This window comes from Nerophis lumbriciformis, linkage group LG15 (genome assembly GCF_033978685.3).
Source record: "Nerophis lumbriciformis linkage group LG15, RoL_Nlum_v2.1, whole genome shotgun sequence".
In the NCBI taxonomy this organism is placed as follows: Eukaryota; Metazoa; Chordata; class Actinopteri; order Syngnathiformes; family Syngnathidae; genus Nerophis; species Nerophis lumbriciformis.
This window is the reverse complement of record NC_084562.2, coordinates 12,608,420-12,624,931: the sequence shown is the minus strand read 5'-3', so window position 1 is coordinate 12,624,931 and position 16,512 is coordinate 12,608,420. Positions and strand designations below refer to the sequence as shown.

Here is a 16,512-nt window from a genome sequence, read left to right as displayed (position 1 = left end):
CCAGTGCAGGTTATTCTACTACTGTATGAACAACATAACCCAATAAACATAATGTTTTGGTGTACATTTATAGCCAAAACAATGTTACACCATAGCAATAATTGTGCAAAGCAGGAAATTAATTTCATTTCTCTCATGTCTGCGATACCGCTTCCTTTTTTTGGCGGTCGCTGCATGTTTTTAACTTTGCATGGTTTTGTAGCTCAGTTTCAGCAGAATTCCCTTCGTGATGCAATACTTTCTGTTTATCTGGGATCTGAAGGCACTGAACAGGAACCAAATCCAAGCCAGCTGCGTGAAAGGCAGCATGTTTACCGCAACACTGCTAATTAGTGGTACGAATCCCAAAATGACGTTAATATTGTGATATGTTGTCAGCTATAATTATGACATCTCCAAAGTATCTAAGTATGTAAAGAAGAATACTTTTGTGTAAGCAATCTTATTGTAGCTTTTGTATATATAATATATATATATATATATATATATATATATATATATATATATATATATATATATATATATGTATGTATATTTTACACAGTATAAATATATATATATATATATATATATATATATATATATATATATATATATATATATATATATGTTCATATATATGCATATAGAAGACATATATATAGCATATAATATACATGTGTATATATATATATATATATATATATATATATATATATATATATATATATATATATATATATATATATATGTATGTATATATATACTGTATGTGTATGTATGTAAGGGGGGGTGATAGGGCGTAGCGGGGGTGTATACTGTAGCGTCTGGAAGAGTTAGTGCTGCAAGGGGCTCTGGGTATTTGTTCTCTTGTCTTTACGTTGTATTACGGTGCGGATGTTCTCCCGAAATGTGTTTGTCATTCTTGTTTGGTGTGGGTTCACAGTGTGGCACATATTTGTAACAGTGTTAAAGTTGTTTATACGGCCACCCTCAGTGTGACCTGTATGGCTGTTGACTAAGTATGAATGGCATTCACTTGTGTGTGTGAAAAGTATATATACATATTTTTGTACACTTTTGTTGTTTTTGTGTGCTTCATAGGTTTTTTATATTTTTTCTTTTTTTTTCCGGTTTTGCTTCTTTTTTTTACGGGATCAAAATAATGGCAGTGTTTTAGAGTGGGTGGAGCTTATAACATGTTTACCCTGAAGCAGTTTTACTGGACTGCAAAAACACAGTGGAAGAAGAAGATATACTCTATATAAGACGACTATTGTCGGATTAGCAAGAACAATGATGTCATACTTACGTCAAATACATTACGCATGTCGTACGGGTTCATGGTGTGGAATATGCAATATATATTATATTTGGCGGCATGTTTCTGCCCTCTATTTGGCCAGGTGCTCTCGGGATTGAGTCTACTCAGACTGGAACATGTGCTTCTGCAAGAAGAAATATTAATATTTATTTTATGCTATTGTGTTTGTATTTTGCATGCCTCCCCCTGACCACACTGCACCCTGGTACAGTAGTACAGTACTGTATGGTAACAATAAGAACACGCCGGAAGAGGTCTTGACGAGTTGCTCGACAATCCCAAGACCGACTTAAACGGGTTCCACTGTATCATTTTAAAAAGCAAATGAGTGATTGTTTATTATAAGCATTACATGTATATGAATAATACTTACTTTCAGCAACTTCAGAGAATTTTTTGCAATATCAAGCCATTTCTGAATGTTATTTCTAACCCCAAGCTATTTTTTTTTCTCCCCCAAACAGGATATTTCTAAACTTCAGAGAATCGTCGCAGAGAGGAAAACCCCCATGAATCCTGGAATAATGAGGAGAGAAAGTGGCGGCGTTAGAGAGTGCCAGATGGAGGAGGTGAGCCTTAACAGTAATTAAACTACGATGCGACCCAAGAGCCGGAATCCATCAACATCCCTTTGAGTCCCTCACTAGGATCTGAGGATTACACTGTTTGTATTAATTTGCTTTCTAAAAACATAGTACACAGACTAAAAAAAGATCTAATGAAAATAAAAATATTTATCCTGGTGTAAGGGTTAAAATTAGTTTATTCACTAATCAATAACGGTAATGAATAATGGTGTGTTATTCAATTAATTCATTCATATATTCAGGAATTTTGGTATCCATCCGATACCAATACTTTGATTTCAAACAGCATAATTATTGGATTTTTTTTATTTTATTTGAAAAACTAATTTAGCATGACCATTCAAAAAAAAAATATATATAACTTAATGCAATTATACAAAACAATGTAATATTATATAATTAATTAACATAATTCTTATTACATTTAACTTCATTGAATTATTTATGGAAAAAAGTTTACTTGGGCAAAATACCAACAATTTTTTATAAAAATGTTAACAAAAAAATGGTAAGTAGTTCCCATTAAAGATGAAAGAAAACTTGATGCTAGTTTTAATTGGCTGTGCCTTATACATGCTATAGATTAGCATTAGCGAATGTACATGGCGATTGCAACACCTCCAAATTTGGTAAACAAAAGTACAACTAAAATGCATGTTACAATCAAACAGCTGGTGTGTAAATAAATACAATATTTACAGTATAAACACTTTGTAGGTCTCAACAGGAGACTAGACTGGTAAATTTAGCTCAATGGCAAAGACTACTTCCTTGCTATGCAACACATTATTGGCTATACACGACTAGGGATGTGAATATACAAAAGAACAATACACATATTTGCATATATATATATATATATATATATATATATATATATATAAATATATGTAAATATGTGTATTGTTCTTTTGTATATATATATATATATATACATATATATATATATATATATATATATGCAAATATGTGTATTGTTCTTTTGTATATATGTAAATATATATATATATATATATATATATATATATATATATATATATATATATATATATATATATATATATATGTGTAAATATACATATATATATATACACATATATATATGTAAATATGTGTATTGTTTTTTTGTATATATATATATATATATATATATATATATGCATACACATACATATGCACATAGATAAAGCAAATACAATTTAAGAGCAATTTGTTGGATAAAAAGCAGATAAAAAGTTAAAAACAGTTTAAAAGTTTAAAAATCGTTCTTCGTAGTTCCACGACTCCCACATTTTTCATCTGATTCAAACTGTTCCAACTTCAGAATATTCAGCCTGTTTGGGAATTGTGTGCTCTACTTCAACAATTCTAAAAAAAAAAATTCCAGGATTTCAGTTCAACTTCAGCATTGGAGCATTCACACGCAATTCCTTCAGGAATTGCCTCATCCAGTTACATATTGTTCAAATGTGTGGCACTTTGAGACAATACTATGTCTAAAAGTAACATGTCTTCTTTCACTCGTTATTTTTGAAGTTTTATGCATTTTTATGTATAAAATATATGCATCGTATATCGAATCGCGATCTTGGAGATACAAAAAATCGCAATTAGGTTTGTCCTCAAAATCGTGCAGTCCGAATGTACCCCAAAACAGAACCTTTGACTGTTCTGCAAAACGGTTGGGAAAATCTGTCAATCCAACGACACGGGTCTAGGCCACGAGTCGGCAACCCGCGGCTCTGGCTCTTTAGCGCCGCCCTAGTGGCTCTCTGGAGCTTTTTCAAAAATGTATGAAAAATGGAAAAAGATGAGGGGGAAAAAAAAATAAAAATTGTTTTAATATGGTTTCTGTAGGAGGACAAACATGACACAAACCTCCCTAATTGTTATAAAGCACACTGTTTGTATTAAACATGCTTCACTGATTCGAGTATTTGGTGAGCGCCGTTTTGTCCTACTAATTTTGGCGGTCCTTGAACTCACCGTAGTTTGTTTACATTTATAACTTTCTCCGACTTTCTAACACGTGTTTTATGCCACTTCATTTTCCGTCTCATTTTGTCCACCAAACTTTTAACGTTGTGCGCAAATGCACAAAGGTGAGCTTTGTTGATGTTATTGACTTGTGTGGAGTGCTAATCAGGCATATTTGGTCACTGCATGACTGCAAGCTAATGGATGCTAACATGCTATTTAGGCTAGCTATATGTACATATTGCATCATTATTCCTCATTTGTAGGTATATTTTAGGTCATTTAGTTTCCTTTAAGTCATCTTAATTCAATTTATATCTCATGACACACTATCTGTATGTAATATGGCTTTTATATTTTTGCGGCTCCAGACAGATTTTTTTTTGTATTTTTGGTCCAATATGGCGCCTTCAACATTTTGGGTTGCCGACCCCTGGTCTAGGCCAGGGGTCGGCAACCTTTACCAGTCAAAGAGCCATTTTGACCAGTTTCGCAAATTATAGAAAACAATGGGAGCCGCAAAATTTTTTTTTTAATCTTAAATGAAATAACACTGCATACAAAGTTTTTTTTTTGCTTTGTGCTATGTATTAACCAGGGGTCTCAGACACGTTGCCCACACCGTAATATGGAATTTGAAAGCTGGTGCGGCACGCGGGTTTTAAATGAATGGCGCTTGTCAGCGTCATGCGTGCCGTGATGGTACAGCATATAGCACCCACTACAACCAGCGTGCCTGATCAGCCACACGTTGAATGGTGTTTCCGCTTGCTCACGTAGGTGACAGCAAGGCATACTTGGTCAACAACCACACAGGTTACACTGACGGTGGCGGTATAAAAAAAAACTTTAACACTCTTTCTAATAATGCGCCACACTGTGAACCCACACCAAACAAGAATGACAAACACATTTCGGGAGAACATCTGCACCGTAACACAACATAAACACAACAGGACAAATACCCAGAATCCCATGCAGCCCTAACTCTTCCGGGATACATTATACACCCCCGCTACCAAACCCCGCCCACCTCAACCGAGCACAGAGGGGGGTTGGGGTGGGGACGGGGTTTGGTGGTAGCAGGGGTGTATAATGTAGCCCGGAAGAGTTAGGGCTGCATGGGATTCTGGGTATTTGTCCTGTTGTGTTTATGTTGTGTTACGGTGCAGATGTTCTCCCGAAATGTGTTTGTCATTCTTGTTTGGTTTTGGTTCAAAGTGTGGTGCATTATTAGTAAGAGTGTTAAAGTTGTTTTATATGGTCACCGTCAGTGTAACCTGTGTGGCTGTTGACAAAGTATGCCTTGCTGTCACCTACGTGTGCTAGCAGAAGATGTATATTGTATAACAATTGTTGGACTGGCACGCTGTTAATACATATTGTGGAGGGCGCCAAATGTTGTATCATCATGGCACGCCCTTATTGTAGCTGTAAGGGTGAAAATCGGTGAATATTAATCCCGGGAGTTTTCTGCGAGAGGCACTGAAATCCGGAAGTCTCACGGGAAAATTGGGGGGTTCAGCAAGTAAGCTGCTGAGCCGCATCAGAGTGATCAAAGAGCCGCATGCGGCTCCGGAGCCGCGGGTTGCCGACCCCTGGTCTCGGCGATCAAAAAAACGTTACCTAGAATCCATTTTTTTGGACTGTCAGAGGAAAACCGGACTTTATTCAAATTGCTCAGTCGTAAAAATAATTGCAGGTCAGTGGTTAACTATCCCGTGTGACCTCATGTCTCACCTGAGATGTCTTCTCGAGTAGGCTGCAGCTCCCTCTGACCTCGCACTTAGACATAATGAACGGACGGAAGGCAGAGTTTTTCATTAAGGATATAATTTGCAAAATTGCACTTACAGCATAAAAGCTCTTCACTCACAACTGCACTCTGCTGCGGGGCGTCATTTGACAAATTTCAGTGTCACGCGGTCTCCATTTGAAAGCAGTTAGTCAGAGTGGGAAGATACCGTTCGTGATTGAGTTTTGGCGTCACTGGCGAGCCTCTCCAGGATTCAGGCAATTGTGACATTCCAGCTGTCGGGGAGCCGCTGAACGAACCTCTCCAGAGCCTGTCAAACCCGAGAGGATTTCGAAGAATCCAAAGGGGAGGCTAAACGGGACCATGAGGACTTTTGACAAGTGGCTATCAAGAAGTATTACGGATAAAAAGTTGGGGGGAGAGCGGCGGGATGTCACCCACGGAAGGAAATTACCGTCCGTGGAAAGTGTTTTGGATCGTTCCGTAATGAAATTGTGCCAATAGCGATGTTCACTTGTGTCCCGCGATTGATTATGTAATTTTTGCAAGGTTATAAAACTCCTTCAGCGAGAGGGAGACACAGATAAGAAGAAGACACGGGGGCCAATTTTAGAAGAAAAAAAAAAAGATTTATATTGCGTTTGCTTGTGAAAGCTGCCATATCTCCTGCGGTGCCCCTACAGGCTGAGGGGGAGATAGTTTATATGAGTTTGTGTGACTGACTTTCTCTGATTCACTTTGGAAATGAAATGTCAATTAATGTTTTTTTGTTAGCAACCCAACAGATGTGTCAAGCTTGTAATACAAACCCCCGTTTCCATATGAGTTGGGGAATTGTGTTAGATGTAAATATAAACGGAATACAATGATTTGCAAATCCTTTTCAACCCATATTCAATTGAATGCACTACAAAGACAAGATATTTGATGTTCAAACTCATAAACTTTTTTTTTTTTTTTTTTGCAAATAATAATTAACTTAGAATTTCATGGCTGCAACACGTGCCAAAGTAGTTGGGAAAGGGCATGTTCACCACTGTGTTACATGGCCTTTCCTTTTAACAACACTCAGTAAACGTTTGGGAACTGAGGAGACACATTTTTTAATTTTCTCAGGTGGAATTCTTTCCCATTCTTGCTTGATGTACAGCTTAAGTTGTTCAACAGTCCGGGGGTCTCCGTTGTGGTATTTTAGACTTCATAATGCGCCACACATTTTCAATGGGAGACAGGTCTGGACTACAGGCAGGCCAGTCTAGTACCCGCACTCTTTTACTATGAAGCCACGTTGATGTAACCCGTGGCTTGGCATTGTCTTGCTGAAATAAGCAGGGGCGTCCATGATAACGTTGCTTGGATGGCAACATATGTTGCTCCAAAACCTGTATGTACCTTTCAGCATTAATGGCGCCTTCACAGATGTGTAAGTTACCCATGTCTTGGGCACTAATACACCCCCATACCATCACAGATGCAGGCTTTTCAACTTTGCGTCTATAACAATTCGGACGGTTCTTTTCCTCTTTGGTCCGGAGGACACGACGTCCACAGTTTCCAAAAACAATTTGAAATGTGGACTCGTCAGACCACAGAACACTTTTCCACTTTGTATCAGTCCATCTTAGATGAGTTCAGGCCCAGCGAAGCCGACGGCATTTCTGGGTGTTGTTGATAAACGGTTTTCGCCTTGCATAGGAGAGTTTTAACTTGCACTTACAGATGTAGCGACTAACTGTAGTTACTGACAGTGGGTTTCTGAAGTGTTCCTGAGCCCATGTGGTGATATCCTTTACACACTGATGTCGCTTGTTGATGCAGTACAGCCTGAGGGATCGAAGGTCACAGGCTTAGCTGCTTACGTGCAGTGATTTCTCCAGATTCTCTGAACCCTTTGATGATATTACGGACCGTAGATGGTGAAATCCCTAAATTTCTTGCAATAGCTGGTTGAGAAAGGTTTTTCTTAAACTGTTCAACAATTTGCTCACGCATTTGTTGATAAAGTGGTGACCCTCGCCCCATCCTTGTTTGTGAATGACTGAGCATTTCATGGAATCTATTTTTATACCCAATCATGGCACCCACCTGTTCCCAATTTGCTTGATCACCTGTGGGATGTTCCAAATAAGTGTTTGATGAGCATTCCTCAACTTTTTCAGTATTTATTGCCACCTTTCCCAACTTATTTGTCACGTGTTGTTGGCATCAAATTCTAAAGTTAATGATTATTTGCAACAAAAACAAAGTTTATCAGTTTGAACATCAAATATGTTGTCTTTGTAGCATATTCAACTGAATATGGGTTGAAAATTATTTGCAAATCATTGTATTCCGTTTATATTTACATCTAACACAATTTCCCAACTCATATGGAAATGGGGTTTGTATTTATCTGATATAGAGTGCATTAGAGTTGGCGATGTTCAAACGTATTCCCAGCCCCGTCCTGCTCCGTAACTGATAAGAATATAATGGTCGATTTTCCTGCTATTGGAATTATTGTGTGTGGGACTGCAAGTTTGCACGTCCTTCTGACAGGTGCTAAATAAAACACAATATAGCGTATTTTTCGGACTATAAGTCGACGTTTTTTTTTCATACTTTGGCCTGGCTCCAGTGCGACTTATATATGTTTTTTTACTTTTTTATTGTGCATTTTCGGCAGGTGCGACTTATACTCCGGTGCGATTTATACTCCGAAAAATACGGTGGTGCTCGCAAAACGGTGATGAGCGTTGATAAATCACATTGCGTGTGCTAAATAATAATTTGCGCATTCTCTCCTCCCATATTGTGGGCGTTTTGATTAACAGAATATATTTTGCTTATTAATGAGTTGAGTTGAGTTTGAGTTTATTTCGAACATGCGTGCATACAACATGATGCATCACAATTTCCAGTTTCTCTATTCAACATGTTCGAAAAGGAGTAGGAAAAAGCAGAGTTTATTTAATCCTACCCCTTTTCCTTTACATAGGAGTTGCTAAAACTTTTGTCCACTCCCTGTTCTCGATTTATTCACAATATACAGTAATAACAATAAAAATAAATAAATAAATACTACTTGGTGAAGTAATTAATATTTCATATGGTGAGATGAGTAAGATTATCTTGAAAATGGATGGATGGATGAGATCAATTCAGAATGTTTATCATGGTTCTTCTTCTTTGTACTTTGTAAACACTTTAAAATTGAAGAGTTTCTTGAAGTGGATCATATCAGTACATTGTTTGATTTCTTTGCTTAATCCATTCCATAATGAAGACCGAGGCGCAAAATGGATTGCACGCGTTTTCCTGCTCGCTTAAAAGACGCGATCCACTTTGCACACCTTTAGTAGATCATCTTTACGTGTGCTATCAGGTTTGCACGTGTTTTAGTTCACGCAAACCTTTAGTAAATCAGGCCCTTGGTGTCGAAGTGACTCTTAAAGGGCCACACACACACACACACACACATACGCTACTCCCATAACAACTAACAAGACATCATGACGAAGCCAGAAGTCGAGTTTCTTAACATGGAGACATTCTCAATACTTTTCTTTTGTCGAGCACAAAGAAAATAAACATTTTAGTTAAATGTAACTTGTGCCTAGGATCAAAGATCCTATCTACTTGAAGTTAAAGTTAAAGTGCCATTATGTTGCAGCTATTTAAAATAGTTTTGTCAATTTGTTCTGGCCTGAAATAAATTGGCCCTTTGAAAAATATTTTTGTTTTTGTGTGTTGTATGTAGACCACATTGCTTTCTGAGTTCAGTGATGCAAATGCATGTCAAGTTGATCAACAGATTGTATTATTCTCCAGTGCAATAACAGTACTGAAATGAAGGCTAAAAGGGCATTAATGGGAGCCTTAAAAAAAAAAAAAAAAAAAAAAAAAAAAAAAGTAACTACCGGTAAATAGTTACTTTTCACAGTAACACATTACTTTTTGGTTTAAGCAACCGAAATAGTAACTGAGTTACTTTTGAAATAAAGTAACTAGTAACTGTAACTAGTTACTGGTTTTCAGTAACAAACCCAACACTGGAAGTGAGTGAATAGTTGGTTTTATACTTAGACTTAGACAAACTTTAATGATCAACAAGGGAAATTGTTCGACACAGTAGCTCAGTTACAATGATGGAAAGTGTAAGGATGGAAAAGACAATGCAGGTATAAATAGACTAATATAGCGATAAAAAATCTAACATACATACGAATATATACTATGTCTATATATATATATATATATATATATATATATATATATATATATATATTTATGTCTATATATATCTATAATATGTCTTTCTTACTGTATTTATAATGAGTTCATGTTTTGGAAATACCAACACAGAATCCTCCTTGGGATTTAGGTAAATAAACACCCTGGCTATAATTAACCTGAACAATTGGTACAATTCCCGGCATGCAATATGACCGTTTTTTTTCTTTCTCGTCCAACAGACAGGAGGAGACTGTTTCCAGAATAAGACAGAGGAATTATCTCCACAAGTGAAACAACTACCAGAACCACACCAGGTGAGATGTTAGCCAATACATACACAAAGTAATACATTAGTTCTTCTCAAAGGTGTAAGGTACCTTTAAGGCAGGGGTCGGCAACCCAAAATGTTGAAAGAGCCATATTCGACCAAAAATAAAAATAAAAAATCTGTCGGGAGCCGCAAAAAATTAAAAGCCCTATTTAAGTGTTATAATGGTGGAAACACATGATGTAAGTGTCTATATTAGCAAATCTTCGTTGACAGAAATGTTGTATTTTAATTTTAATTCTACACATTTATGCAACATTGGAAATCATTAGTAAATCAGAGGCTTCTCACAGGATGACTTACGTCTGGAAATTATTGGCACAGAATGTGTTCCAATTTAAGGAAACGGCCGGCTGTCTTCTTCCAATGGATTTGTTACAATCTTTGCAAGCTGGGGAACGTTTGTTGTGGTCTGGAACAACATGGCTCATACACAACTAGCTGAAATGCAGCCAATATTGCATATGGATGCATATGCAAAAGTGCAATATATGTATCTGTACAGTAATCTATGTATTTATATCTGCACCTTATTTATCTTTTATCCTGCACTACAACGAGCTAATGCAAAAACATTTTGTTCTTATCTGTACTGTAAAGTTCAAATTTGAATGACATTAAGTCTAAGAATAATACATACAGATAATGTGTCATGAGACATGCACATATAAATTAAACACACAGACAACATAAGTAAAGGGAATGAAATCAGCTCAAATATACCTACAAACAAGGCAAAATGATTGAATATGTACTGTACATACAGCTAGCCTAAATAGCATGTTAGCATCGATTAGCTTGCAGTCATGGATTGACCAAATATGCCTGATTATCACTCCAAGTCAATAACATCAACAAAGCTCACCTTTGTGCATTTACACACAGTATAAAACGTTTGGTGGACAAAATGAGACAAAGAAGGAGTGGCATGAAACACCTTTTTCTGTGGCAGCATCAGAGAAAGGTGTACATGTGAACAAACTACGGTGAGTTCAAGGATCGCTGAAATTAGTAGGACCAAACAGTGCTTGTCAAATACTCTCATCAGTGAAGCATGTATAACATAAACAGTGGGATTTCTAACAATTAGGAAGGTTTGTGTCTTATTTGTTCTCCTACAGAAAATATATTAAAACAAAAAATATATATATTTTTTAATCTTTTTCCATTTTCACACATCTCTGAAAGAGGTCCAGGGAGCCACTAGGGTGGCGCTAAAGAGCCGGGTTGCTGACCCCTGCTTTAAGGGGCATCCCAATTCCATATTGATATCGATCGATATAACTTTTTCACTTACGATACCGATATTGGAGCTGTGAGTACGATACGATACGATATACTCAGGAATCCAACATGCTTTTGTTATTTTGTTGTGTGGAGTGTTAGCAAAAACTTTATCAAGTAAAAATACTCAAACAAGACAATAATATTTATGAAAAACACTAACCTATTTATTATTAACTGTCTGGAATGCACTTAATTGCTTATATATTGCATTATAAATCTTATTTAAGATTTGGTTCTAGGACGCATAGGCGCCGATCCCGTGGGTGCTACGGGGCCTGAGCACCCACGGACAATGGCGAGCACCCACGTGGGATTGATAGCAAATTTCAATCTTTAAAATAATTTTTGGAGATTCAATCTTGTTGTTGTTGATTTTGTGGCGAGTTTGTTCCGTTTTACTTAATAGAAAGGTTAGAAATCATATAGTTTATGGTTAACAAAGTCTAACCATGATTTCATTGTGATGATAATGAACTAATGACACAATCATCTTGATTTTGAACACGAAGTGCATTGTTACTCAACAGCCATACATGTCACACTAAGGGTGGCAGTATGAACAATGCCAACACTGTCATAAATATGTGCTATATAGTGAAAACAGACTAAACAACAATGACAAAAACATTTTGGAAAAATATTTGCACCGCAACACAACATAAACACGACAGAACAATTTCACATAATTCCCTGCAGCAATAGCGTATATAGTCGATACTATTATGAGTACCGTATTTTTCGGACTATAAGTCGCAGTTTTTTTCATAGTTTGGCCGGGCTCCAGTGCGACTTATATATGTTTTTTTCCTTTGTATTACGCATTACCCGCGGGTGCGACTTATACTCCGGTGCGACTTGTACTCCGAAAAATACGGTACATCGAAATTTTTTAACATCACAAAATCTTCTTTCGTTTTTTTTTTACATGTATTTTATGTTTATAAACTCAGGAAATATGTCCCTGGACACATGAGGACTTTGAATATGACCAATGTATGATCCTGTAACGACTTGGTATCAGATTGATACCCAAACTTGTAGTATCATCCAAAACTAATGTAAAGTATCAAACAACAGAAGAATAAGTGATTATTACATTTTAACAGAAGTGTATATAGAACATGTTAAAATAGAAAGTAAGCGGATATTAACAGTAAATGAACAAGTAGATTAATAATTAATTTTCTTGTAATAATTTTGACAAAGTAATAGAATGGAAAATGACACAATATGTTACTGCATACGTCAGTAGCTAAATTAGGAGCCTTTGTTTGTTTACTTACTAATAAAAGACAAGTTGTCTTGTATGTTCACTATTTTATTTAAGGACTAAATTGCAATAAGAAACATAAGTTTAATGTACCGTAAGATTTTTTTGTTCAAATAAAGCCGATAAAGCAAATTTTTGTGGTCCCCTTTATTTAGAAAAGTACCGAAAAGTACAGAAAAGTATCGAAATAATTTTGGTACCGGTACCAGTACTAAAATATTAGTATCGGGACAACACTTGTGGGAAGGGGGTGTGATTATGCAATGAGTACGGAAGGTACTGTTTTTCATTTGTTTTTAAATGTAAAGCACTTTGTGCTACATTATATATGTACAAAAAGTGCTATACTAATATAGTTTAATTGATTAATTGAAAGGCAAAAAGTTCCCCTTAAAGTATTGTTGGTTTGCATCATTGACTTGAGTAAGCGTATAATTTGATGATGAACTCGGTTAGTTGCTGTGTGTCAACATTTTGTAATGATTTCCTTTGAGATAATTAATAAACAAAGAGGTCCATTTTTGATGGCAAGGGATTTAGACCAGTGTTTTTCAACCACTGTGCCGAGGCACACTAGTGTGCCGTGAGATACAGTCTGGTGTGCTGTGGGAGAATATCTAATTTCACCTATTTGGGTTAAAAATATTTTTTGCAAACCAGTAATTATAGTCTGCAAATGATGTGTTGTTGTTGAGTGTCTGTGCTGTCTAGAGCTCGGCAGAGTAACCGTGTAATACTCTTCCATATCAGTAGGTGGCATCCAGTAGCTAATTGCTTTGTAGATGTTGGAAACAGCGGGAGTCAGGGTGCAGGTAAAAAGGTATCTAATGCTTAAACCAAAAATAAACAAAAGGTGAGTGCCCCTAAGAAAAGGCATTGAAGCTTAGGGAAGGCTATGCGGAACGAAACTGAAACTGAACTGGTTACAAAGTAAACAAAAACAGAATGCTGGACGACAGCAAAGACTTACTGTGGAGCAAAGACGGCGTCCACAATGTACACGACAATCAACAATGTCCCCACAAAGAAGGATAAAAACAACTGAAATATTCTTGACTTCTAAAACAAAGTAGATACAGGAAATATCGCTCAAAGGAAGACATGAAACTGCTACTGGAAAATACCAAAAAAAGAGAAAAAGCCACCAAAATAGGAGCACAAGACAAGAACTAAAACACTACACACAAGAAAACAGCAATAAAGTCCAAATAGGTCAGGGCGTGATGTGACAGGTGGTGACAGTACACCTACTTTGAGACAAGAGCTATAGTGATGCATGCTTGGTTATGGTTTGAATTCATATACAACACTTACGACAACGACTTTTTACTGTCAACTGAGTTTCGTTTTTTAATGATTTCTGCTGGTGGTGTGCCTCCGAATTTTTTCCAACGCAAAAAATGTGCCTTGGCTCAAAAAAGGTTGAAAAACACTGATTTAGACGACGTTTTGTTTGCAACATTCTGCTGCGGGTTGTCCTTTTTTCTGCAGCATCCATTCTGTTGCAAACAGTTTGATTAGTAGTGATTTGCATTCAGGTCTATGAGGACCAGTCCGCTTTAATGTGGCCGATATTCCTGTCACAGCTTTAGCTTCATTATGCGTACTCGTGTTCAACGTGACGTCTCTTCTGATGTGTAAATGTGTTCGTTTGTTTGTTTTTTGGCACTAAATACGATGCTGCATCTTGCGATATGTAAAAAAAAAAAAAAGAAGTATGTCTTCTGCTAGTCACACATGCCTTCCGGCAGGGTGATCACACAGTCTGGTTGTCACTGATGTGGCGACCATCTGACGGCTCAAGATACTCACAGAAGAGATTTCAGCCGGATTACGTAAAATGTCAGCAACAGTGGAGAAAAATAACAAACTTTGGCTTAGTATGAACATCGTTCATTAGAGGTTTGCAGAAATATACTTCAGAAAAGTGACTTTCCTAAACCACACCACTTGTTTTTAATTGAATCTGACATTACTGTTTGATTATAATAATAATAGATTTTATTTATAGAGCGCTTTTCAAAAACTCAAAGACACTTTTGCATCTGAGGATTGGAAGGTACAGGAAGGGATCCAGCAAGTCTTTAGGGAAAGGCAGGGGTCGGCAACCCAAAATGTTGAAAGAGCCATATTGGACCAAAAAATAAAAAATAAAATACAAAAAAAAAAAAAAAAAAAAATATATATATATATATATATATATATATATATATATATATATATATATATATATATATATATATTATTTATATATATATATATATATATATATATATATATATATATATATATATATATATATATATATATATATATATATATATATATATATATATATATATTATATAATATATATATATATATATATATATATATATATATATATATATATATATATATATATATATATATATATATATATATATATATCTGTCTGGAGTTGCAAAAAATGAAATGCCTTATATAAGTCTTATAATGAAGGCAACTCCTGATGTAAGTGTCTATATTAGCCTACTGTCAAAATTAGTATGTGGTCGCAGGCTGATGCAAATCTTCGTTGACAGAAATGTTGACATGTAATATTTATTCTACACATTTCTACAACATTGGAAAACATTAGTAAATCGGAGGCTTCTCAGAGGGTGAGATAACTCCTGGAAATTCCTGGCTTTGACTGGCCAAAGGTATATATGTGTGTGTCCAAGTTAAAGGAAACGGCAGGCTGTCTTCTTCAAATGGATTCATGACAATCTTAGGCAAGCCGGGTAATGTTTGCTGTGGTCTGGAACAACATGGCACACAAACAATTATCTGAAATGCAAATATAAATTAAATACGCAGAGGACATAAGTAAAGGAAATTAAAATGAACTCAGACGAGGCATAATGATGTACATACAGCTACCTTACCAAGTCAATAATATCAACAAAGCTTACGTCCGTGCATTCACGCACAGCATAAAACGTTTGGTGGACAAAATGAGTCAAAGAAGGGTTGGCATACAACATGACTTTCTGTGGCAGTGTCAGAGAAATGTGTACATGTAAACAAACTACGAGGCATAATGATACAATATGTACACACAGCTACCTTGCTGGCATGATAGCGTCGATTAGCTTGCAGTCATGCCAGTGACCAAATATGCCTGATTGGCACTCCACACAAGTCAATTACATCAACAAAAGCTCACGTTCGTGCATTCCCGCACAGCATAAAACGTTTGGTGGACAAAATGAGTCAAAAAAGGAGTGGCATAAAACACGACTTTCTGTGGCAGTGTCAGAGAAATGTGTACATGTAAACAAACTACGAGGCATAATGATGCAATATGTACACACAGCTACCTTGCTAGCATGTTAGCGTCGATTAGCTTGCAGTCATGCCAGTGACCAAATATGCCTGATTGGCAGTCCACACAAGTCAATAACATCAACAAAAGCTCACGTTCGTCTATTCACGCACAGCATAAAACGTTTGGTGGACAAAATGAGTGAAAAAAGGAGTGGCATAAAACATGACTTTCTGTGGCAGTGTCAGAGAAATGCGTACATGTAAACAAACTACGAGGCATAATGATGCAATATGTACACACAGCTACCTTGCTAGCATGTTAGCGTCGATTAGCTAGCAGTCATGCAGTGACCAAATATGCCTGATTAGCACTCCACACAAGTCAGTAACACCAACAAAAGCTCACGTTCGTGCATTCACGCACAGCATAAAACGTTTGGTGGACAAAATGACTCAAAGAAGGGGTGGCATAAAACATGAATTTATGTGGCAGTGTCA

At 36.3% G+C, this 16,512-nt stretch overlaps 1 protein-coding gene across 1 annotated transcript in view; it reads left to right on the top strand.

Moving 5' to 3' along the window:
- luzp2 (leucine zipper protein 2) overlaps positions 1-16,512 on the top strand; it is a 433,448-nt gene that overhangs the window by 410,231 nt on the left and 6,705 nt on the right. Inside the window, exons 10-11 of the mRNA XM_061974821.2 lie at positions 1,768-1,872; positions 10,078-10,152. Of these exons, the coding sequence (XP_061830805.2) occupies positions 1,768-1,872; positions 10,078-10,152 (180 nt within the window). The remainder of the gene's footprint in view (positions 1-1,767; positions 1,873-10,077; positions 10,153-16,512) is intronic.